General features: G+C 39.2%; 1 protein-coding gene across 1 annotated transcript; it reads left to right on the top strand.

Annotated features, from left to right (window-relative positions):
• Positions 1-1,141: 1,141 nt before the first annotated feature.
• LOC125240892 (deformed epidermal autoregulatory factor 1) lies at positions 1,142-23,132 on the top strand. The gene is made up of 5 exons (XM_048149046.1): positions 1,142-2,165; positions 5,476-5,721; positions 16,650-16,864; positions 18,056-18,242; positions 22,266-23,132. The coding sequence occupies exons 1-4, from the start codon at positions 1,481-1,483 to the stop codon at positions 18,236-18,238; spliced, it is 1,329 nt and encodes a 442-aa protein (XP_048005003.1). The 5' UTR covers positions 1,142-1,480; the 3' UTR covers positions 18,239-18,242; positions 22,266-23,132.
• Positions 23,133-24,717: the final 1,585 nt, after the last annotated feature.

Raw genomic sequence — 24,717 nt, 5'->3', positions numbered from 1 at the left:
TAAAGATACTTTAAATTTTGCTTTGGGAGTCTTCAATAGTAACAGAGTCACAGAGTCATTCATTATCACAGAAGTTTTTGATGTGTAATATCTTTGGATAGTTGATTGGTATGAAACAAAAATCTAAATTCCAAACAACATCAATTTCGCAATATGGATAGATTGCTTAGCAAAAACAAGAATTAAAAATATATTATATTATATGTAGCAGAGCTTTGTATACATCATTTACATATTATAGCAATAAAAAGGTTGTTTGTATCATACTGAAAACAAAATGGTACCATAGTATTTAAGAAAATGTGGAAATATTAGTTTTAACTAGCTTGTTTCTAGGTGTGTAATCAAAATGTAATTAGTTGTGTGGATGAAAGTAGATTGTCAATTTTTTCATTTCCACTAAATTCAACAAATAATCGCAACAGCGTCAATAAATTGAAAAAGTGCGCAGTGTGCCTAGTTTGTTGAAGTACATTTCGTAAATACGGTTAAATACATAAATAATGTAATGTAATGGTACCTGGGGATTTATACACTCCAAGGCGATGTGATGAGCAGCATTGTGCAGGGACTTGTGTTTTGAGCGCAACTCATCCATTTTCAATTTATTTTCGATCAAACTTCTAACGACACTTGACTACCTGTCCGGTGTAATAAACAAAACATTCACATTTTCTCAATAAAACAATGCACTAAACTTTGTAACATGATACATAACGAAAAATAAGCCGATAACTAGCAAAAACCATAATATATTTGAATATTTCCCTCCTTTATTATTATTTTGTTTGGCAGATACGAGTGTCGTGAAACGGGAAGCTAACGCGTGTAAGTCGGCAACATTAAAATGCGTGGATCTGCTATCGAACAGCAGCATTTCGCGACGTTCCGCGCAATTTAGCCGGATAATATTGCGTAAGAACATGGCGTTCAAAAAATCAATAATTTAGTTTAGGTTGCGTTCATAATAATTAGTTTGCACAATAAAAAAATTAAAAAAACAAAGAAATCAAATTATGTTTTGTAATTTTAGTAAAATACCGTAAGTAAAATACCCGTAATACTATTCTGGATTAAGTTAAATTATATACAAAATATAATTGTTATCAATGAACTGTTCAACACCTACTGCTTGCGAAGCAGAAAGTAGTGTTCGTGTTAATGTAATATTGATTTAGTTTGCATAAATTATGTTTGTCGTAAACGTTTACAGGTATTTAGAACAGTTATTCAAAGTAAATTAAAAAAATAAGCAGCTTCCTTGTGTCTAAAGTGATTACAATCGAATTTCGAATTTGCCGCCATAACCTCGGAGCGTACGTGTGTGAAATGTTTTCATATTTCGATTAATTATGGCGGACTGCGGCTGAGCGAAGTTCATTTTTCCATCCGGAGTGCAAATAATTAGTTGAAACGTTGATGTGCTTCGATAAATAAGCGCAGAGGCGGTCGGGGAGTATCGGGTGGGCGGCGTTCGGCGATGGCGGAGAACAGGAGTTCGGTAGACGTCGTTATGCCGGACATTACCGAAGTGACCGAGCCCGATCCGCTGGCAGCGGCGAGCGAGCGCGAAGTCGAGAGGCTGGAGCGCGACGGCGGCGCGCTCAAAGCGGCCCGTCTCGCCGATTCCAACGGCGTGGTGACCGTGCCCGTGTCCCTTCCGGTCGGAACTCTGATAACGGGAACGACCTTCAATGTGATCACATCGGACCAGCTGCCGGGGCATTTTAAGCCGATGCTCTGCGTGGACAACGGTTTCATATCAGGCGGGCCGGTGACCGAGGATATAAAAGCGACACACATAGTGATACAGAATCCGCCGTCGCCGCGACACGATGAAGGTTCACAGGCGCCAACGCGAGCGAGCGCTCGATCGTGGGCAGAGACGGCGAACATGCCCATCCTGCCAGTGCGGTGTAAGAATACTTCTGCGGAGTTGCACAAGCAGCGGTTCGGTTCGGGGGGCCGCGGGAGGTGTATTAAGTACGGATTGGAGTGGTACACGCCGAGCGAGTTCGAGGCGCTGTGCGGGCGGGCGTCGAGCAAGGACTGGAAGCGCTCGATAAGGTTCGGCGGCAGGAGCATTCAGGCGCTGATCGACGAGGGTGTGCTGACGCCTCACGCCACCAGCTGCACCTGCGGCGCGTGTTGCGACGACCAGTCTGGTGAGTTCTTGCACTTATCTATCTAGCTACTAATACTAAACAGCTGTGTACTTCACTGTGTACACAACACAGAAGTTCTGCCTAGAGCTAGTTGCTGGGCATTGTATTCAACATTATTCAACTTGCTATACTTGTTTTGTAGTTAGAACAAACGTGGTACATTCTTAGAGAAAATTGTCAGTACCATTGTGTTTATGTTTTCATACCTTACTTATGACACTAGAGATGGACCGAAGAACTCCAAACATGGTGTTTGTAATGAACTAATGACAAAGAATATCAATGTAAACAATAATATTAAATTGCTCTGAGAATGTAGTAGCTTTCCGTGAATTCACCTTTAGAAATGTTTTGCTAAATTTTTCTTATTTAATTTTATTTTCTAATTATAGCTATGTCAATTTATCTTCTTTAATAATGAGACTAAGAAACTACCTTAAAAGTGCCCTTAATTGCTAAGTATTGTAACCATTTCATAGCCGAAATTTGTTTCACCAGTAGGCCTAGCACATGATGGCCGCGGGAGTATGTCTCCGGGAGATAGATGACACGTCTTTGTCTAATTGTATTAATGACATAAGGACAGGTAGTCTATCTCGCGGCGACATACTCCCGCGGCCATCATGTGCTAGGCCTGCAGTGGTATTTCCAAACATTCTCCTTCTCAGTTGTTCCCTCATGGCTGAGGATCGTGACCAACAGTGATTTCTCTCCACTTGACGCGGTCCAAACATTAGAGAAGATAGAATGTAGAATGGATTTACCCAAGTTTGAAGTTAAGCAACACAATTTTAAAGAGTACTATTTATATCTAACACTACAGCAAATTTGTTACAGCTTGATGATTATATATATTTCAACAGTTTAATTAAATAAAAATATTACTCACTTGGCTTGTTCATTACCATGAAGTACCTGGAATGTGTCTGAATCTTTCTGTCAGCAGTAGAAAATACAAATAATCTATTATTTATTCAGAATATTTACCTCTTCAGTTGTTCCCTCAATGCTGAGCATTGTGACATCATGTCATTCTGTTGAAGACGAGGTCCATCCATAGGCATCTGTTCCTCACCAAGCACATGGCTTCACTGATTATTTGCATTCTCTCGTGCAGTGCACTACCTAAAATGTAACGTCTCTAGAAAATTATTTCTGCATTTCCTGGACCTTTAAGATTCAACAGTGTTGTAATGCAAATCAGTATTCATTCTGTGAGGAAGAAAATAATGCAACATCCTTTTGCCAAGATTGCTATCTGTAGTTGATGTAGATGTAAATTAGTGCATAACAATACCTTCAGATTATTTATTATTCAATCTTATCTTATTCAGGAACTTTTACCATTTTGTACTAGCTTGTGCCTGTGACTCTGTCTACATGCAGTTAGTACATCAATAGTAAGTCCTCATTTTCTGCAACAAAAATGATGATATCCCATGTCCTTTCATAGTACCGCATACCAAATGAGACACAACTGGTGGGGTCAATTCTCTCCTTTCATACACTCAACTATAGCCTCCCTGGATTTTGAAGCTTGAGCGATGTTTTTATTTTCAAATATTTATTATTATTTTGATCTGTGTTGGATAGTTTTGCTGCAAGCTCTAGAGCTCATCAAAAATTTACAATAAGGGCTATGGCCCTACAAAAGGTACATTCAAAATTGATAACAACTAGCCAAAAAAAACTGAACAGTCCAACACAGATTGTTTAATTTTTTATTCAGATTCTCATTCTCAAATTTCGTTCTGATTGCTTAAGAATTGGAGGAGATCGCCGAGTGCTGCACACCGGTGCTCTCGCAATATCTTTCACAGGAGTATATCTAACAACAATTCCCAGATTGGCTCCCTTTCATTTTAAGCATTTTTGCTCTCATTGTCTCGTAACACCTAAATCACATCTATATTGGTCCAAGGGCTTAGGCATAGAAAAGCTACAGGCAGACATAACCAATTACTAGTCATTACAATAATCAGATAATTCTCTCCTCTTCATTTCTAACTTAATATTTAGTTCCCATATACCATTGGGTATTAGAAATATTTCAACATTTCAAAACTACCCGCATGATAAAAAAGTTGACCATCCCTATTTCATCACCACGCTGTGCAACCCTGTACCATTTATTACGCGATGTAATATAATAAGAATACATTAGTATTCAGTTTCTTTACAATACATAGTTTATTTTAATAGTAAATAAGTGAATTACGTGTATAGTAAAACAAGTTTATATTGTGAGAAGAGAACAGTAATGGAAGAGTTGAAAGTGGAGATTGAATACCAAGGGGTGTATACTCTACGTAAGAATTACCTTCTTACCTTATCTCAATTATCTACATTAACTTATCAAAATTTTGGTATAAGTATTGCATCCTTTTTGCTGAAAACTCTCAAGACAATTTGTGAGTAAGATCATACCCAAATACCCACGTCATACCTGAATGTTTTCAGGGGACACAAGTTTTAACGGGGCACGGATATCACAAACCCTATTTATATAGATTTAAAATAACAGACGACAATTTATGCCCACGTAACAACGTTAGTTGTCAGACTATTGACCACCTTTTATAATAAAAGAGTGCCCGAAATTCACTAATAGTCGTATCCACCACTGAAAGCACGTGTGATTTTTTGAAAGTCAACCCGTATGAAATATCAAGCGTTATTACAAAAGAGTTATCAACAGAATCGTTCACAAACAACAAAACATCAACTAAATTTATCAATAGTCTAAAAAAGTTTAATAACACCTAAAGAGTAATTTATTATTTACCACAGCTTCAAGGTGAATGGTTGCCCGTATTCCTAGCAAGGGCCATTATATCATTTATCACGCGACCATGCTTGCCTGACTGAACTAGGAAAATAACAATGTGTGTCTCAGAAGACATACCCAAATTGTGTCACATGTTTCAGCTTTGGAGTGTTATTAACTTATTCTATGTATTCTAGGCCGAAAGTACACTATCATATATGTATATGGTCATAGGTCTGTATGCCTCCCTTTTATTCCAATGTGAAGAAAAAGGATGGCATGTTGCCTATGATCATATTTCTATGATAAACATAATTATGATGTTGTACTTTCTGCCTAACATGTTCTTAATATACCTAAACTTATCTTATCTAACTAATTTAAAACCAAGCAGAAACGCCTACACAAATTGTCATTTTAATTTAAAATGCCTTATTCAGAAAAAGAGTTAAAAAAATATACACTTAGGTACATCACAATTTTGCTAAGCTTTTCTAACGTCTATTCTACCCACTTAACTTACTTCTCCATAAACTGTTCCAGCCATGGGCCCGGTCCGTCTCTTCACACCCTACAAGCGGCGGAGACGCAACCAAGATGAGGGCACCGAGAAGAAGCCCAAGATCAAACGGGACAGCAGTCTTGGAGACAGCGACATGGACAACATACACAACACTAGCAATAATAGCCACTCGAAGGAGGCTTGGCAGACCATAGCGGAGGGCTTGGAGAGCAACGCTGATTATCATCTGCTGGAGGCTCCTGATACTAGCAATGATCCTACTGCCAGTGAGTTGTTTGTTTATTAGTATTTAAAAAGTTAGCAGGACAGGTTGCAACATACTCAACAAAAGCTACTTGGAGGAGGCTTGGCAGACCATAGCAGAGGGCTTGGAGAATGGAGAGCAATGCATCATCATCTGCTGGAGGCTCCGGATACTAGCAATGATCCTACTGCCCATGAGTTATTTATTAGTATTTAAAAAGCTAGCAGGACAGGTTCAACATTTCAACATACACAATAATAGGCACTCAAAGGAGGCTTGGCAGACCACAACGGAGGGCTTGGAGAGCAATGCTGACTATCATCTGCTGGAGGCTCCAGATGCTAGCAACTACCCTACTGCCAGTGAGTTGCTTATTTAAAAAGCTAGTGGATAGGGACAGCATACACAACAAAAACTACTCAAAGGAAACTTGTCAGACCATAGTGGAGGGGTTGGAGAGAAACGCTGACTATCATCTGTTGGAGCCATTGGAGGCTCCAGATACTAGCAATGATCCTACTGCCAGTAAGTAATTTTTAAATTAACTGTTTGAACGCTTCATTATAAAACAAAATCTTCACACACCATGGTCCCAGGCGCAAGCACTCAGGAGTCTTGAGATAATGAAACGCTTTCCTCGCTCGTCATCAAATGTACTATGTTTGATCAGCTACTGCGAATATTGTTTGTGAATAGCCGGGTCCACACAGAGCGAGGCAAGCCGCGAGGAAGTGCTCGTGCGGTAAACCAGGGTTCGAAAATATCCGATATTTATAATAAATATCAAAATATCGGATATTTATGATATATATCAACTTTGATATATATCCATTTTGTATGGAAGGCATATTATTACTTTGTTGCACTATTTATGAATACAACTTGAGATAAGGAACATTCTACTAAAAAACATAACATTTAGTAAAAAATCAGTAACAAACACAAAAAAACTATAATTTTTAACAATGTTACATTTTTTAAACCATTTTTGTATTGCAATATTTATAAACAAAATTAAACAAATGATAAATATCGGATATTTATATCCATTGATAAATATATCGTCGAACGCCGCTGGATATATATCCGATATATATCCTCGAATCCTGCGGTAAACGTCCAATGTTGACATGCCTCTGCTGAGGCAGGTTGCTCGGCAGAGCAAACGCACGCACCTTAGCTGAGGCACGTTTGTCTCGCGACGTGGCTTGCTCTGTGTGGACCCGGCTCATTATCATTTTGCGAAATTCAAGGAGTTTGACTTGACTCAAATTTACAAGTGAATGTTGTTCCTATCGTGAACTTAAAATGAAATATCTATTGATATGTAATTGCAAAATGTGACCATTGTTTCCTTATCATCTCATATAGCATCTTTGTAGTCAGTAGGTAATTCATTACATAAAGTGTCAGTGACTTAAATTAAGCATTAAAATGTTTTTATAGGTAAAATACAACATTTCAACTTAGTTGAAGTTGGTCAATCAAGTATGGCATGCAGCGTTTATACTGTCCAGTACAAATTATAAATATGTATCAATGCCGTGCTATTATAATTATGAATTAATATTTTTAGTTATCATTAAACATTGGGGCAATTGCGAAAATCCCGGTATATATATTAATTTTGCCGTTTAAAATTTACTGTGACCTTCATATTTTAGAGGAGTCGCACTGGAACTTGAACTGTTTAATGTGCTCTGCCTACCCCTTTTGGGAGTACATGCCTGAGTTTATGTATGTGTGTATAACCTTGATATTATATGTTATAAGTTGGTTTAGGTAAGGCAAACAGCAAAGCGAATTAGAAAACGGCGAAGCGAATTATTATGCATTGCGTGTTATTGTGTATTGTGTGTTATTATTAGAACAATAGGGAACTTGACTGTACTTAAAATAAAATATTTTATACCATGCACGAAATAAAGCATCAGATAAATATAAGAAAAACATGGACAGTAGTGATTTTTAAATCCAATTTCTATTTAATAAGTCAGGTTAAAATATATAAAGTAACTGAGTTGACCGTGACGTCAGTCACTCAATTCGATTTTTTAATAATTCCATATTAGCAAGACGTTGAAATTCGTTTTGACAGTTTTTAAAAAGAAGCTGATTTGACTAGGAGGCAAGTAGCCTATTGTATCGCTTAACTTCAAACTTGGGTAAATCCATTCTGTTTTAAGGTTGATTATTTAAAAATATACCTATTGATCTGAAAGATGTAGTGAGCGTCAGAATGGCGGGTGTACAATTGTACATCAAGCAATCCTGGTGTGGTATACGTCAGGAGTTAGTGCTAGCAATGTGCCAAATGTGCGCCAAAATTCGAGCAATGTGCTCTTTGAACTCCAGAGATATTTAAGAAATTAATGACACCCGCTATTCTGACGTCAGGTTGGCGGGTGCATTTCCAGTTCTAGCTAATGGCTGCCTACTCAAGGGTGAAAGTACTGCTTAAGGTTAGTGCTCGCAATGTGCTTCCACATGTATGAAACACAAACTAATTCAGAGAGCCGTTGAAGAGTACGAGTAATATGGGATTGAATAAATATATCTATAACGCCTGCTGAAATAAAATAGCAATGTTCATTGCCTGCAATGCAGCATTAACATGCAGGCGCTTTTCACAAAAAAGGGATATTTATAGATTTATTTATTCAATCCCATATTACTCTTCAATGGCTCTCTGAATTAGTTTGTGTTTCATACATGTGGAAGCACATTGCGAGCACTAACCTTAGGCAGTACTTTCACCCTTGAGTAGGCAGCCATTAGCTAGAACTGGAAGTGCACTCGCCAACCTGACGTCAGAACGGCGGGTGTCATTAATTTCTTAAATATCTCTGGAGTTCAAAGAGCACATTGCTCGAATTTTGGCGCACATTTGGCACATTGCTAGCACTAACTCCTGACGTATACCACACCAGGATTGCTTGATGTACAATTGTACACCCGCCATTCTGACGCTCACAAGATATACAACAGCAAGATATACAACTTATAGCAGAATGGATTTACCCAAGTTTGAAGATAAGCGACACAATATACTATTTCAGTTGAATCTTCAATAACAAGATTTTTGTTCATTGTCATAAACCTGTGTTGTATTCTGCAAAGAGAACCGAGTATATAGATAATGGCTGTCCACTTTTAACCCCCGACGCAAAAACGACGGGGTGTTATAAGTTTGACGTGTCTGTCTGTGTGTGTGTCTGTCTGTGGCATCGTAGCTCCCGAACTGATGTACCGATTTGAATTTAGTTTTTTTTATCTGAAAGCTGAGTAAGTCGGGAGTATTCTTAGCCATGTTTCATGAAAATCGGTCTACTATGTCGCGGTCGGGGTTTTTTTCAAAATTTTAATTTAGTGGTTAGATTATTCTTCAATGTTTTCCTTTACCGAAAAATGGCTGTAAAATTATCATCATTATTTTGCTGACTCAAGAAGATGGGGGAAAGAAGAGAAGTTCATAAATACCATCAGTCAAAATCACCAGAATAGTCATGGACATTCGTTTTTTAAACCGCCAACGCAAAAAGAAGGGTGTTATAATTTTGATCGCTATGTGAGTCTGTCTGTGGCACCATAGCTCCTAAACGGGTGAGCCGATTTGGATGCATTGTTTTTTTTTTTTTTTTTAATTTGAAACAGGGTTTCCTGGCGCTGGTTCTTAGACATGTTCCACCATAATCGGTCCAGCCATTTTCTACTTTATATAAGTTTTTGAGTCGAAGTTTTTTTTTTAATTTAATTATTACAATAGTTACTGTTAATTAATCTTCCAACAGTAAAATTAGGTGTTATTTATTAATACAGTTTCCTCGCGATGTTTTCCCACACAGAACTGGTTAACATTCTGAAAAATACCCAACTTATCAGTAGAAAATGAGTGACATTCGTTTCTTAAGGGCGTTCCCTGCGCCAACGACCTTTGATTTTGGATTTGAATCCATTGATATTAGTCTTTAAACAAAATAGTGTCTCATAATTACTTCATAGCTCATTGTTTCTGTGATATTTGGAATCAAAATTGAACAATTTTTGGGTCGAAAACTGTTTTTTTGGTCATAACGTTTTAATTAAAATCTCTCTTATTTTTTTAGAAAAGCTAGAAGTAAATCCAAACATCTCGATTGCATGTATGTAACATGAAAAGAAAAAAAAATGTTCTTTTGTACCATGTTAAAAAAATAATAAAAAATTAAGTAATATGGCTCTTAGAAATATAGATAAATGATTGAAGAACCGAAGCCGTTAGTCTTATAATTCTATAGTGCAAATTTAGGAAATTTCAACTCAAAACTTGCCAAAAATCAATTAAAACCGCTTGGAGCCAATTTCGCTGTGCCAAATTGTGCAATGCCAGATTTATATACCTCATTGATAATGATAAGCAAAGCCCTCTTTCTGCCATATTACTTGTATAATGTGTTTGTGTATACTGTACTCTTATTTAATTGTGAAACCATATCAGCTGCTGTTGCGAAACATATTACTTACTTGTTTCCATATTAAATAAATAAAATAAATATTAAATTATAGGACATTCTTACACCGATTGACTGAGGACCACGGCAAGCTCAAATATCTGTGCTCATCACACAAATAAATGACCTTACCGGGATTCGAATCCGGCACCGCGGCGTAGCAGACAGGGTCACTACCGACTGCGCCAGCCAGACCAGTCGTACATTTACATTACGTTGGCCACATTGGCCATATGTTGACAGTTACAAAAACGGTATGCGCACTGATTTGCTGGTTTTAAGCTCATACAATTTGGTGTGCATTTGTGCAACAAAGATACAAATACAGCCAAAAAGTACAGTCAGAGATGTTTTTGTTCTACACAATATATTTGCGAATTTTTATGTATTATTATTAATATTGTTCTTTTACTCAAAAATATATTTGTACCGATTATACATAATTTTGTGTATTGCAACATTGAACATAGTTAGTTTGGCGAAATTTATAAATACAGATTGTGATAAATGCAAGCGAAATAGTACATGTAAGCGCAAGTAAGGAAAAAAAGGAAGTTCTAAGTGGCGATAAATTACAACACGACCGAAGGGAGTGTTTAAATCGACATGAGTTACGAATTTCCTTTTGGCTCGTGTATCGTTTTTCAGTACAGATGGTCCTCCGAAGTTTCGACCTGACAAGAATGAACAATTTCTCGCACTAGTGCGTAAAAAAAGCACCATTTGTACTGAAATAGTACATTACGATACTAGTGCGAAAAAAAGGGACACGACCGAAGGGAGTGTTTTAAATCGACACGAGTTACGAATTTCCTTTTCGCACGTGTATCGTACGACGTTTTTCAGTACAGATGAGCCTCCGAAGTTTTGACCTGGCATATAATGAACCACTTCTCGCACTAGTGCGTAAAAAAAACAACCATCTGTAATGATAAATAAGTTAACTACATACAAAATGCAAAGAAGACATACTATTACAAGTCCTTTAAGGCATGCGTACACAAGCCTCGAAAGATGTGGAACCTAATAAGCGAGCTATCACATAATCAAAGAAAGGAAACGGCCCCGCCAGCCAAACTGCAATTGGAGTCAACAGTCATAACAGACACAGCAGAAATGTGCGAGCAGTTTAATCTATATTTTTCTACCATTGGATCATCGCTAGCTGACAAAATTCCAGTAATTGAGCATGACCCTATTCAGAATCGTGCAGTTTCTCACTCAAATCACATTGAAAACCTTAATCAGCTAGAGCTAGCCACTACAGATGAAATAAGCAAAATTATAACAAGTTTAAAAACAAATACTAGTTCTGGCTACGATGGTATTACATCAAAACTAATAAAATCCGTTAAACCAATAATAACTGATGAACTCACCAATTGTATAAATAAAAACTTGGAATAGGGCATTTTTCCCGATACCCTAAAGATAGCAAAAGTTACTCCGATTTTTAAATCAGGCTGCAAAACTGACCCCGGAAATTACCGTCCTATCTCAGTACTCCCTATGATTTCAAAAGTCTATGAAAAAGTTATTTACGCTCGTCTCAGTAAATTCCTTACAACAAAGGATATAATATCTCCACATCAATACGGTTTCAGACCAAAATCAAATACGCTGTCAGCCACAATCGACTTAGTTACTACAATAAAAACCAAAATTGACGAAAGGCAAATAGTGTTAGGGGTCTTCATCGACCTTAAAAAGGCATTCGACACGGTCAGCCACGAAAAACTACTAAACAAACTCCGTAACATAGGGATTATAGGAAAAGCCCATGAAATATTAAAATCGTATCTGTTAAACCGCCAGCAAATAGTTAAAATTGACAAAGAACAAAGTAGCCCTAGGCTAATAACATATGGCGTACCTCAAGGATCAATTTTAGGGCCGCTCCTATTTCTTCTATATATAAATGATATTCAAGACATCGGGCTAAAAGGTAAACTAACTTTATATGCGGATGATACCAGTTTATTTTATTTTGGACGTGACATAGAATATATAATGCTAGAAGTGCAAACGGATTTAGATCTTCTCAATACATGGCTTCAATATAACTTGCTTACCATGAATATTTCGAAAACGCATTATGTCATCTTTACTGCAAAAAATAAAAAAATCAATACTTACACTCCACCGTCACTTAACAATGAAATTATAAGTAATACAACCAACGAAAAATATCTTGGCTTAATCATCGATAATAAATTAACATGGAGGCCACATATTGAGAAGATAAAATCGAAACTCACATCCTTAACTGGGGCTATCCGCAGTATTGCTAGTTGTCTCCCACAAAAGGTTAAAAATACAATTTCTATTAGGTATCTTAAAATAAACTAACAAATTAAACTAAATAAGTAAACCTAAATGTATCTAAACTTAAATAAACAGTATAATAACAAATATTGAGAAAAATAATATTACAAATAATCCCGCCAAGGACTACCGACTGCCCCCGAATTGTTCCCTACCTGGCCCAAATGTCCCAAATATGCCAGCTGCGTTGCCACGCTGAATGGCAAGGGATATTTGTTGGACCAGATAAGATCCAGCCCGGGGGTCACCCCCTCTGTCCCTCAACCGGCGCCCAATCTCAGCAACCAGCTTCTTGGCCTCGGTACACCAAGGTCCAGCCGTTTCGACGGCAACCGGCACGAAGTCGTAAACTGGTCCCAGGTTCGCATATTTGGTATGTTTTAATTTGGCAGCGGTCTCGGCCGCGGAACCTGCCTTTTTGCTCGTGTGGCTGACATGCGTGGGAGCAAAGGTACAAACGCATGTGGCATCCCACAACAGGCTCCGACCTTTTGCCCATGGGACCAGTGTTAGGCCGTCCGGCCGCTTGCCATCTGTACGGCTTAAACCAGGTGGCTCTAAAACGCTGGGGATATTAGCTGAGGCCAAGGCCCGTCGAAGAAGCTCGTTGATAGTTTGGTGCCTCGGTATTCGCCCCTTGCACCTAACGCAGTTGAGCCCATGATGTCCATTACACCCGACCATTACGCCACAAGGACACTTGTGAGGCTCACATACCTTACACCCTAGTCGTAAGGCGACACTCACCCTCAAAGTGTCATTGTCTAGTAGTGTTCCTATGTGAGGCGAAGGCAGTGCATGCAGCCAAGCGCCTGACTCCGGTTCCGCAACAGCCTTCAGTCGTGCCGCATCTGGTGCATGAGCGCCATTAAGCAGGTTTGCATAGACTTGTTTGCAGAGTATATCGTCCCAAAGCCTTTGTGAAGCAAGATTTTCGGGCTGCAGCCCTCCTGGCGAGCGAAAGGACCACTCAACCAGCGCCTCGCGAACAAACGGGACGTAGATACTGTCACCATGTAAACGTAATATCTTAGTGACTAGTACCGACGACGCGTGAGCCGAGGCAAGAAAGGCGACAACTCCGACGTCTTGCATGGCACGGACTCCTACACCCCCATAGCGAATAGGCAGTGTTGCCTGCCGCCACTGAGCCTCTTCAAAGTGTACGTTCAAAATGGCCTCAAGCCCTCGTCTGAGTACACTATCAAAGTCGTTGACCTCCTGTCTAAAGAACCAAGTAGGCGTCGTTCTCAGGGTGTATGTTATGCGCGGCATTGCAAAACAATTGCGTAAAAGAATAATAGCCACATGCGCCGACAACTGATTTAAGCGCTGTAAGGAAAGATCCAGAGCCATCGTTTTTGCCTGGAGCAGTGAGCTTACCCCATCAGGAAAGATTGGAGCTCCAAGGAGACTAAATGTGGACTTATTTAGTATCCTAATAACAGGCAACATAGACTCAAAATCTGACAGGCAAGCACGCGTCAACGGGCCACAAGGAAACAACTCACACTTCGAGGAGTTAATTTCTAAACCGATGGCCCGCAACGCTGGTAAAAGCTTGGCAATGTCGTCAAGAACGGCTTCAGAACCACCCCCTATGGTACCATCATCGAGATACCAAACATTCAAAGGTGATTCTAAAGCCGTTATTGCACTCTGCATGGCTAAACAAAAAACAAGGGGGCCCAAAGGGTCACCTTGCTGAGCACCAACCTGGGAAGCGATCTCATTACCATCGTAGTAAAGGTTGCTAGGTGAAGAGTAGCACTGAAACAGGAAAGGGAATAATGTAGGAGTGTGGTTTTGGACTTCTTTTAAAATTACATCCCTTTCTACAGTGTTAAAAGCATTTTTTATATCCAGTTTTACTATGACGGTGTCGCTGTGTTCGTTTGCCATGGCAAAATGCCTAGTTGCATGAATGGCCGATTCACATCCCAAGCGTGTGCCAAATCCAACTTGACATGGTTGAAGGAAGGCTGACATCTCATCTCTAACAGCGCGACAACCCAATTTTGCAACTAGCCGCCAAATCGTGTTCCCAATTGCTATGGGCCTAACTCCGCCATCCTTTTTTGATAAAGCACACAAAGATGCTCCATAAAGAAAGGGACTAACCTGGCGGTTAAGCATACCCCGTAGAAGAAAATTGGATAACTTAGTCAGTGACTCGAGCAATTTCGGACCATTATCTCCGGCACCTTGAGAAGTAAGCTCCTTGAAATGTTGAGGTCGAAGGCCGTCTAAGCCAGAAGCAGACCCGCTATAGAAGGACCCGATGGCATTAGTAACATCTGCAACTGACACAGTGAGGTAAGGGGTTTTCAAATCAGGCTCAGAAGGAAACACCAGCTGCCTAGATGGTGAAGGATGCTTGTCCATTAAGGCTCTTAAAGTTTCAGCATTTGACGGAGCCAAAGTAGAGTCCGATAACAAGATACGAACCGCACCCCTCAGATCGCCATCGTGAACTTTGGCTTCTATTGTACGGCAAACTGAATGTGGCCTTTGATTGGTTTCGTCAGGGAAATACATATTAAGAGTATCTATATTTTCCTTGACCTGTGAGGTCAACGACTTGCCACTCTTGCCAGTGCCTCTTTCAGGAACCCTCAAAGCTGTAAAGGCAAATGAAAGAAGCGCAAACCAGTCGTTGACGTCGTTTGATTGCACACAAGTTAAATATTTAGTATATAATTCTTTAATCAAGCCACATATCGACTACTTGATCGAAATATGGGGGCAGCGGCTAAGACCAATTTATCTAAAATACAAATAGCCCAAAATAAACTGATAAAAACCCTGTTTAACTACAATTTCCGAACACAGACTAAAAAAATTTATAAAACTCTCAAAATTATGAACATTCAGCAGTCATATATCTACCATACATGCATATTGATCCGTAAAATACTTCAAAAAGATATACACTCACAAATAAATTTTACAAAAAAACACCAAGTACAAAAAATGAAACTACGAAATGCGGACAATTTAATACTGCGGACGCCACGGACAAGTTACGGAAGAAAGAGCATCATTTATGAAGGCGCGCAAATATATAACAAGCTGCCGAAAGATATTAAGGAGGCCAAATCTATAATAACATTCAAAAAACTCCTTAAATTCCAGATATTCAATAATCTACGTCTAGAATAGGTAATAATATCAATTTAATTGTTATATTAAGTATAATAATTAACTAATTTATATTAATTTATTATTTAAAAAAAAACTAGTAAAAAAAAGGCCACCAGAACCTTTAAAATTATAAAAATAAAAATTATAATTCTGTAAAATAAATAAAAACATTAAAAGTATATATTATAAAACTAGTAAAAAAGCCCACCAGATCGCGAAATATTTCATAAATTATAAGAATACCTACTTATATGTAAATATAAAAAATATCTATTATAATTATGTGCAATATATAAAAACATTTAAAAAACTTATAATATATAAATAACTATAATAATCTTAATAAATAATTAAACAAATAAAATTGTAATAAAATCATGTTAATAATATAAATAAATGCTTAAATACATATATTAAACATACGAAATTATTATAACAAACGAAATTACTACAAATAAAACCATCTAAACAATCAACAAATAACATCTGTAATGTGCACAGCTATGCCGCATCCACTGACATCGCATTCATTATAACTCGTTAACATTCGTATTCTTGCTTGTTTGTTATCTACGCTGCGACGAATCTGAACAGAACGGTCAAAATAACTTGTTTCTAAGCCGCTGTTCATTATATTAACGATTTCTACCCACTTTTTTTGCCATGCATGCAAAATTGCAACTAGTAGTTAACAAATAATAACTTGCAAACCTTTGTAAACCTAAATATGTATTATGTATGAACTGCACGCTAGCCATAAAATATCTTTACTTATATAAAATTAACATCTCATGTAAGCGAATTTTGTAAATTCTTTATGAGATAATAAATGTCTTAAACCAGAACTATGTTACATTACATATTTTTACATTATTTTTAGAATAATAGATCTATTTCCCGAAGATTATATAGGTATATACTTTCTGACTTTGATTTAGTATGACATCCATTTTCCAAACGTTTAAACACGTTCTAAAACTTTTCTTACCAGGTCTCCCAGACATGAGCGGCGTGCTAAAGCGTCTCGACGACATCGGAGCGACACTGTCGCGACTAGCCACCGAGTTGAAGCAATGTGTCGAAGATGTTAGAGGTGTCTCCGCTAGACAGTTAGCCAGGATAGAGCAAGAGAGAGCCGGGGCGTTGCTTCAAGCGGTAGAGCATGATGCGGCGCTACATAGCGCGGACGACGCGGAGTCTAAGAAGGTAGGTCTATAATTGTCCTGGATACAATGGCGCGACGGAACGACTCAATAGAGACACTCACGAGCCATAATAATGTGTCTAAGATGGTAGAGGGGTCTCCGCTAGACAATTAGCCAGGATAGAGCAAGAGAGAGCCGGGGCGTTGCTTCAAGCGGTAGAGCATGATGCGGCGCTACATAGCGCGGACGACGCGGAGTCTAAGAAGGTAAGTCTATAAACGTCCTGGATACAATGGCGCGACGGAACGACTCAATAGAGACACTCACGAGCCATAATAATGTGTCTAAGATGGTAGAGGGGTCTCCGCTAGACAGTTAGCCAGGATACAGCAAGAGAGGGCCGGGGCGTTGCTACAAGCGGTGGAGCATGATGCGGCGTTACATAGCGCGGACGGAGTCTAAGAAGGTAGGTCTATAGGCGTCCTGAACGCAATGGCACAACGGAACGACTCAATAGAGACACTTACAAGCCACCGAGTTATAAATAAATAAATAAATATTAGGGGACACCTTACACAGATCAACTTAGCCCCAAACTTAGCAAAGCTTGTACTATGGGTGCGCTAAGCGACGATATACATACTTAAATAGATAAATACATACTTATATACGTGTCGCTTAACTTCAAAACTGGGTAAATCCATTCTGCTATAAGGTTGATTATCTTTCAGATCATATTATATTTTTTATATATTCAACCTTAAAGCAGAATAGATTTACCCAGGTTTGAAGTTAAGCGACACATACGTAGAAAACATCCATGACTCGGGAACAAATATCTGTGCTCATCACACAAATAAATGCCCTCACCGGGATTCGAACCCAGGGCCGCGGCTCAGCAGGCAGGGTCACTACCGACAGCCAGACCGGTCGTCAGTTGAAGCTTTGTGTCGTTGTGTGAGACAGTTAGCACTAAACTACTTATGCCATTCCTTTGTTCATAAAGCTTTACAAGCCTTAATTAGATAATAAATCCTTTGTTAAATACCTATTCCAAAAGTAAATCAGAACTTTTATAAGAATCATTGAGATTGATTTTATAAGAATAATTTATCTAATTCAGATCCGTATTTTTTTTTATGAATAGTTTGTAGTCTAAGCATTACTTACTTCCACCGATTTGAATCTAACTCATCCCCTTTAGACGCATGAACGTCGGGATAAAAATCTCTAAAACTTTTTTTTTCTTCAGTGTGCGAACTGCAATCGCGAGGCATCAGCCGAGTGCTCCCTCTGCCGCCGCACGCCGTACTGCTCCACCTACTGCCAGAAGAAAGACTGGGCCTCCCACCAGATAGAGTGCCTTCGCTCCGTGCCCACCATTCACGACCAGCACCAGTCCATCATGCTGATCGTGGAGAGCCAGCACCAATAGCGAGGTGTGTGTCACTAATATATTGTGTGTGTTGTAGTCCTAAGGCACCCCAGAGGAGCAAAGGGCCTTCACAAGCTCGCGCCACGCCTTTCTATCTTCAGCGACCCTCGTGGTCTCGCTCCAGCTCAGACCAGCCGCTCGTAGCTCATTTTCGACGGACCGCTTCCATGCTGCGGTTTCCAGTCGAAAGCAATGCTCGCATTATTTCTTCCCCCTCTCCGAAGAGTGTGTCCAATCCATCTCCATTTTCGTTTCACTAATATAGTATATTACAGTATAATAAAGAGTACTATCGTACAGTATGGCCACTCCCGCTCCCCGCTGAAAGTGCGACCCACCCCCTATCCGTACCTCACAGTTATCGCCTGTCAAAAACGCGAACAGTCGTCGACCTGTCATATTTCACTCATACAAGCATAGTACGCGTTCACCTGCTAGGAACGCGCATCTTTTATATATTTGATCGCCAGTGGCCGAGGTGTGACTATACTCTGTACTTTTAGGTATTTAATTCGGTTTTGTGTCACGCGGTGTAATATGTAACAATATTATATATAAATGAGTATGAGTCAAGGACCAGACAAAGCCCATACATAAAAGCGTACCCCTAAAATGTACGGGCCTTTTAGGCTTAAAACTAGATGGCGCTGTTTCGTAACCTGGAAGTGGCCAAAATCATATTTTGCCGAAATATTTTATTTGCCGTGTTAAAATATTGCCGTGTTTTTTTAGTTTTTATAAGAACAAATTACATGCTTTTTTTGTTTTAATATCATAATATCACGTCAATACACATTTTGAAAAATTTTGAAAAAACCTTGATCGCGACATAGTGGACCGATTTTCTTGAAACATGGCTAAGAACACTCCCGACTAACTCAGCTTTCAAACAAAAAAAAGTAAATTGAAATCGGTTCATCCGTTCGGGAGCTACGATGCCACAGACTTGACGATGACGACGGGACTACGATGCCACAGGTTAGCACTTGGGTCAATGACCGCGTGCGTCAATTACGATATAATATACGTAAAACTAAAGTAAAATTATCAAAACAACCGGATGACAGCGAGTTATGTTTGAGCTTGTCTAGACTTGAAATAGCATACTGGGCAACACTACGAAGCGAGCGTAAGGACTATGTAAATAGCAAAATAGCGTGCTGTAAGGATGGCAATGTGAGTCGTACTATGTGGAATATTATATCCTCTGAGACATGCAAGCGCAGCAACAGCAGGAGCGGCCCGATCGACGTGCTCGTGAGCCGGGCGGCGGGCGACTGCGAGCGCTCGCGCGCCGCGGCCGCCGCCGACCAGCTGAACCACTACTACATTCAAGCAAATAGCATCGCTACACAACCGTGCGCTGATGATGCGCTTGCATATTTAGAACTATACTTGCCTTGTTTACCACCTAAGGACTGTATCGTTAATTATAGGGACACAACAAACCTCGTCTAAATGTTGACATGTGCATAATTTTGTATTATTATGGTCCGAGAGTTTGATCTGAAGGTATTGGTAAGTACTATTTGATATAAGAAGGTCTGATATTTTTTTTATTTTAGGGACTTTATGGTACTTTCATTAAGGTCTAGCAAATACATTTTGGACAACCCCTAATCTGGCTTAATTTGAGAATATCTCAAAGACTTTTTGTACGATTTCGACAAACAAAGGTTAATATGCTGCCAAAATATATTTTTTAAGAGTCCTCTTCATGGTTGTTCAATTGGGTACTTGCAGAATAAATGCGGTGAATTTATATAATTTAAAAAAACGCATTTTTGAGCAACGTTCCGGTTTGCCGTAAATTTTTGATACAAGCAGGATGAGAGAAATAGATAAAAAAAATTAGGCATAGGCCAATGTCTAATAGACATTCATGGTGTTTGAACAGTGCCTAAACCAGATCGATATAAACAGTGTATGATAGTTAAATTCGACATCAAAGTCGGAGTTAGCGTAAGCACCATGCCACATTCTCTAAATGGCCGCCATACACAGATCATGAACTTTATTTTTTAAATAACAGTGGCTAGACTATGTCTAGATATTCTGCTTTGTGGATCATGTGTCGTTGAGGTTCGCACTGTACAATTTTTTTTCGCAATTGTGTCGTCTTGTACGCACTTTGTGAATTTTCTAGTAGCATTTGTCCGAAATCGTAATTGGTACTCGGGAGGATTAAGTCAATGCTGTCTAAACCACATGCTTTACGTCGAGTTTCTAGGACAAAATGCGTACCTTATTATGTGCCTTATTAAGCCCATGTCTTGTTATAAGAAAAAAATATAATAGCAAATAAATACGGCTACTCAAAGTTGTCCCCATATTTAACGATACAGTCCTTACATTTGTTTTTGAACCGTTTACCTTAAACGATATGATCAATGCATGTAAAAAGGTAAAACGAAAACAATCAAAGGACATAAATGACATGTCAACGCATATCTTAGACCTTCTTCCACCTGTAGTAATATCATTGCTCCTTTTCTTGTTGAACGAGTGTATTAGCGCTGGCGTGTACCCTGACATCCTCAAGTTGGTGAAAGTGCAGCCTATTTACAAGGGGAAAGGAGAAATGCATTTACCAAAATGCTTCAGACCAATATCGCTCATTCCTGTGGTATCTAAAGTTTTTGAACGTTTATTAAGTGCAAGACTGATGCAGCATTTCACATCTAACAACCTTTTGAATGGGCAGCAGTACGCCTACCAGACCGGCCGGTCGACGAGGGATGCAGCCAGTGATGTGTTCACGCGGGTGATGACGCATCTCGAGGGCGGGCGACAGGTGGCAGCGATATTCTGCGACCTGTCGCGCGCTTTCGAAATGATCGATCATGCCCTGCTCCTAAAAAAATTAAATCGCTACGGCTTCGAAGGTAACTTCTTGATGGCACTAGCTTCTTTTTTGTGCAATAGACAACAGAGTACCACTGTTCTTGGTGAAAAATCAAATCTTGAGCCCATTGGAGACTGCTCAGTCCCCCAAGGGTCGGTAATGGGGAATTGCCTTTTTTATCGTTAGTCAACGACATAACAACTGCTTGTTCCGAACCTGAATACATCATGTTTGCTGACGATACATGCATAATAGTTAACGCAGACAATTTTAATAACTTAAAAATCAAAGCCAACATTGTTATGCATAATATTGCACAATGGTTCTTATCTAACGGCATGAAATTGAACATTGACAAAACTAACATTATGCACTTCCAACTGCGTAAAAGTGATGAACATTCATTTAATATTGACGTAAATGACATTAACCTCCCTCAAGTTGATCAGGTGAAATATCTAGGCTTCACGATGGATTCAGGTTTGACATGGTCCCCTCATGTGGACGCACTTTGCGACAAGCTAGCATCTGCCTGTTTTGCCTTGTCCAGACTTGCCCCCACGCTGACACCTAACAATCTCAGGACTGCCTATTTTGGGTATTTTCACTCAATCCTCATCCAAGGTGTTGACCTATGGGGTACATCAGCGGACTGTGACAGACCATTTAAACTTCAGAAACGGGCCATGAGAATAATATCGGGTAAGCCACACGATCATCCAGCACAAACATTATTTAAGGAGCATAAAATTCTCACCCTGCCTGGTATTTTCATATGGATGGCCTGTAAATATATCAGGTCGAACCTGGATAAATACATGACGCGCGGTCAGTCTCATGGTAGGAATACTCGGGGAGCACACCTGCTACTCGTCCCGCGCCGTAGACTCGCTAAGGCTCGAAAATCACTCGCTGTCATCGGTGTTAAGATCTATAATACGCTACCGAATCATATAATCGCCTCCGCGACTGATAGCATATTTGCTCGATTTTGACGTGTAAAAAATGTAAATTTTTATCAATAAATGTAGGCATCATCAGTGTAGATAATGATAGTATTTAATAGGTGGCGGTTAAAAAATGAGGTACGATTCTTAGTATGAAGACTGTAATCCTATATAAGTAATCCACGGTATATGAATATACAATAATATACATATAATAATACTTCATTGTCCTCAGAGCCTAAACTGGAGAGGCTTCGCCCGAGTGTCCTACGTCGTCGGTGACAAAGCACGCCCCTGCCAGAATAGGGGACGCCCCACAAGCCCTAACACGTCGACTTCCGTCAGAATACGGACATTACCGCTATATAACCTTGAATTAACCCTTAAATGCATATTGTATCCTGTATTATATTTGAAATTTCTAATGTGAAAAAAATAAACATCGCATTTGAGACTTGTTGTTGATGCGTCACAGTCTATAATTGACATTGACTGATATGCCATTTCAGTTGTAGCCATTTGACTACAGTATGCATTAAAGGGTTAATTTTTAACTTTGGACTCAGTAAGGATGCCAACGGGCTCAGAATAAATTTAAAACTGGATCCAGACCAGAGGCCGTGAGTTCAAGTCTCCGTGCAGACATCAGGGTACGTACCCAAATGCACAAACGCTCACGTTAATATCTGTTTAACTATCTATCTCTATCGCTCTCACGGATTGGCGCGACAAAGCCAGACTGCATTTTTGTCGGCGTCTGGCGTCGACGATTGCCATTCGACCACGCCGGCTGGATCCATTGGCCGTGTGTTCCATTCTCACCCCAGGGCAGACATGTTCCATTTTTAAATTTATTCTAAGCCTAACCTTGAATCGCTTTATACAGTCGAGTTCATAAAGATGTGTACACTTTTTCACCTTATTGCAACAAGTTAAGGTGACGAGATGTACACATATTTATGAACTCCACCGTACCTCTCTGTATATTCTCTGTACTTTTAGGTATTTGAAATAACGTAAACATATAATTTATACGTTTTAGGGTCGCCCGATAGTACCCTATCATATGTTTATCATAGATATATGATCATAGGCAACATGCCGTCCTTTTTCTTCACGTTGGAGAAAAAGGGAGGCATACAGACCTATGATCATATTTCTATGATAAACATATGATAGTGGACTATCGGCCGTAGTTACAATATTTGTCGGTTAACCAACAAAATACAAAAGTGTTTTTGCAAAATCATTTTTGGCACAAGCTTTTATCGCCGACTTTACCTTTCGTTCAGCAGTCATCTACTGCTCTCCGAGACGTTACTAAAAAACCCTTAATCGGTGGGGATAGGACGTTTCATGACAGGATTCCTATGACCATCTTTCTGCTCTATCGTCAGATCAGCTCCACGATACCATAATATTGCATTGTCCCGCGATTTATATATGTGTGCCAATTTTCAGCTCAATCGGAAACCGGGAAGTGGGTCAAATATAGCTTCTACGTTTTGACGCACACTAACATACTAACAAGGCAAATTGAATAAAGTAAAAACCAAGTGGATCTGTGAGCGACTTATCTTGAAGCTTCTTATTTGGCCGTGTAATGTTTTAAATTTCAACTGGCAGGAGCCTTTTAAGGGCAGATTTTGTTTACATTTATTGAAGTACCTAAAAATACACCTCCTTATTCGTAAACTTTCACTAAAGTTATCAAGCCGATAAAGTTCGTTTGTCCCTTTCTATCACACCAATACGTCGGAAAGAGACAAACGAGTTTTATCGGCTTGATAACTTTAGTGAACGTTTATGAATAAGTGGGACAGACTATGAATTCGAAACGAAAGAGTCCCATTTGACGGAATAGTCCACAATAACCTTATATTGTACGGAATAGGAGACATCCACCAAATCAAAATCTTCTCAAATAATAAAAAGCTCAATATTTGAGCCAAGTTAACTATGCGCCGACGAGATAATGTGGAAACGCCATTATAAAGGTCAGGCCCCGTAGCCGAATGGCCCCGAAAGATAGTCTGGCTCTGTCGCGCCAATACGCAAGAGCGATAGAGATAGATATCTGCGAGCGTTTAGTTTCGTGAGCGTTTGTGCCATTCGGCTACGCAGTACGCACCCAGAATACGTACCGGTCAAAAATGTAACTTCATTCCTTGTTTTCTTGATTGCTTTAGAGCGATAGATGCGTTTGCTAACGGGGCGAATTCCGAATAGGACGGATTGCGTTTGCGGGACAATTTTGCGAAAGAGACGAATTTCTAACCGGGGCCATATGCGACAAAATCATATTTTCACTCCTTTGTCTCTTACGAGGGCGACACTGAAAGTGTTTAAAACTGGCCACTTATTAAGAAAATAATTAAAAAATAAATTTACATTTTAAAAATAGAACTCTTTGCCAATCATTATAATTGTGTGTGCATTTCATTCATTTACCATTTGTTTTACGATTTGGCGGCAAAATCAAAATTGTATGTTTCACTTCAGTAATTATGTATTTCACGAGAGAAAATTTTCGTACGATGATTTTCTATGACTTTCGATGTCATTTAAGTCAACAAAAGAGTAGACTTCGTTTGGATTTTCACAATGAAGCCCCGGTTATTACGGTACAGATATAGTGAAAAGGGTTTCTTGCGTATTTTTCCGGAAACTATCCGGAAACATTCTTA

This window comes from Leguminivora glycinivorella, chromosome Z (genome assembly GCF_023078275.1).
Source record: "Leguminivora glycinivorella isolate SPB_JAAS2020 chromosome Z, LegGlyc_1.1, whole genome shotgun sequence".
NCBI classification, from domain to species: Eukaryota; Metazoa; Arthropoda; class Insecta; order Lepidoptera; family Tortricidae; genus Leguminivora; species Leguminivora glycinivorella.
This window is presented reverse-complemented; position numbering and strand designations above follow the sequence as displayed.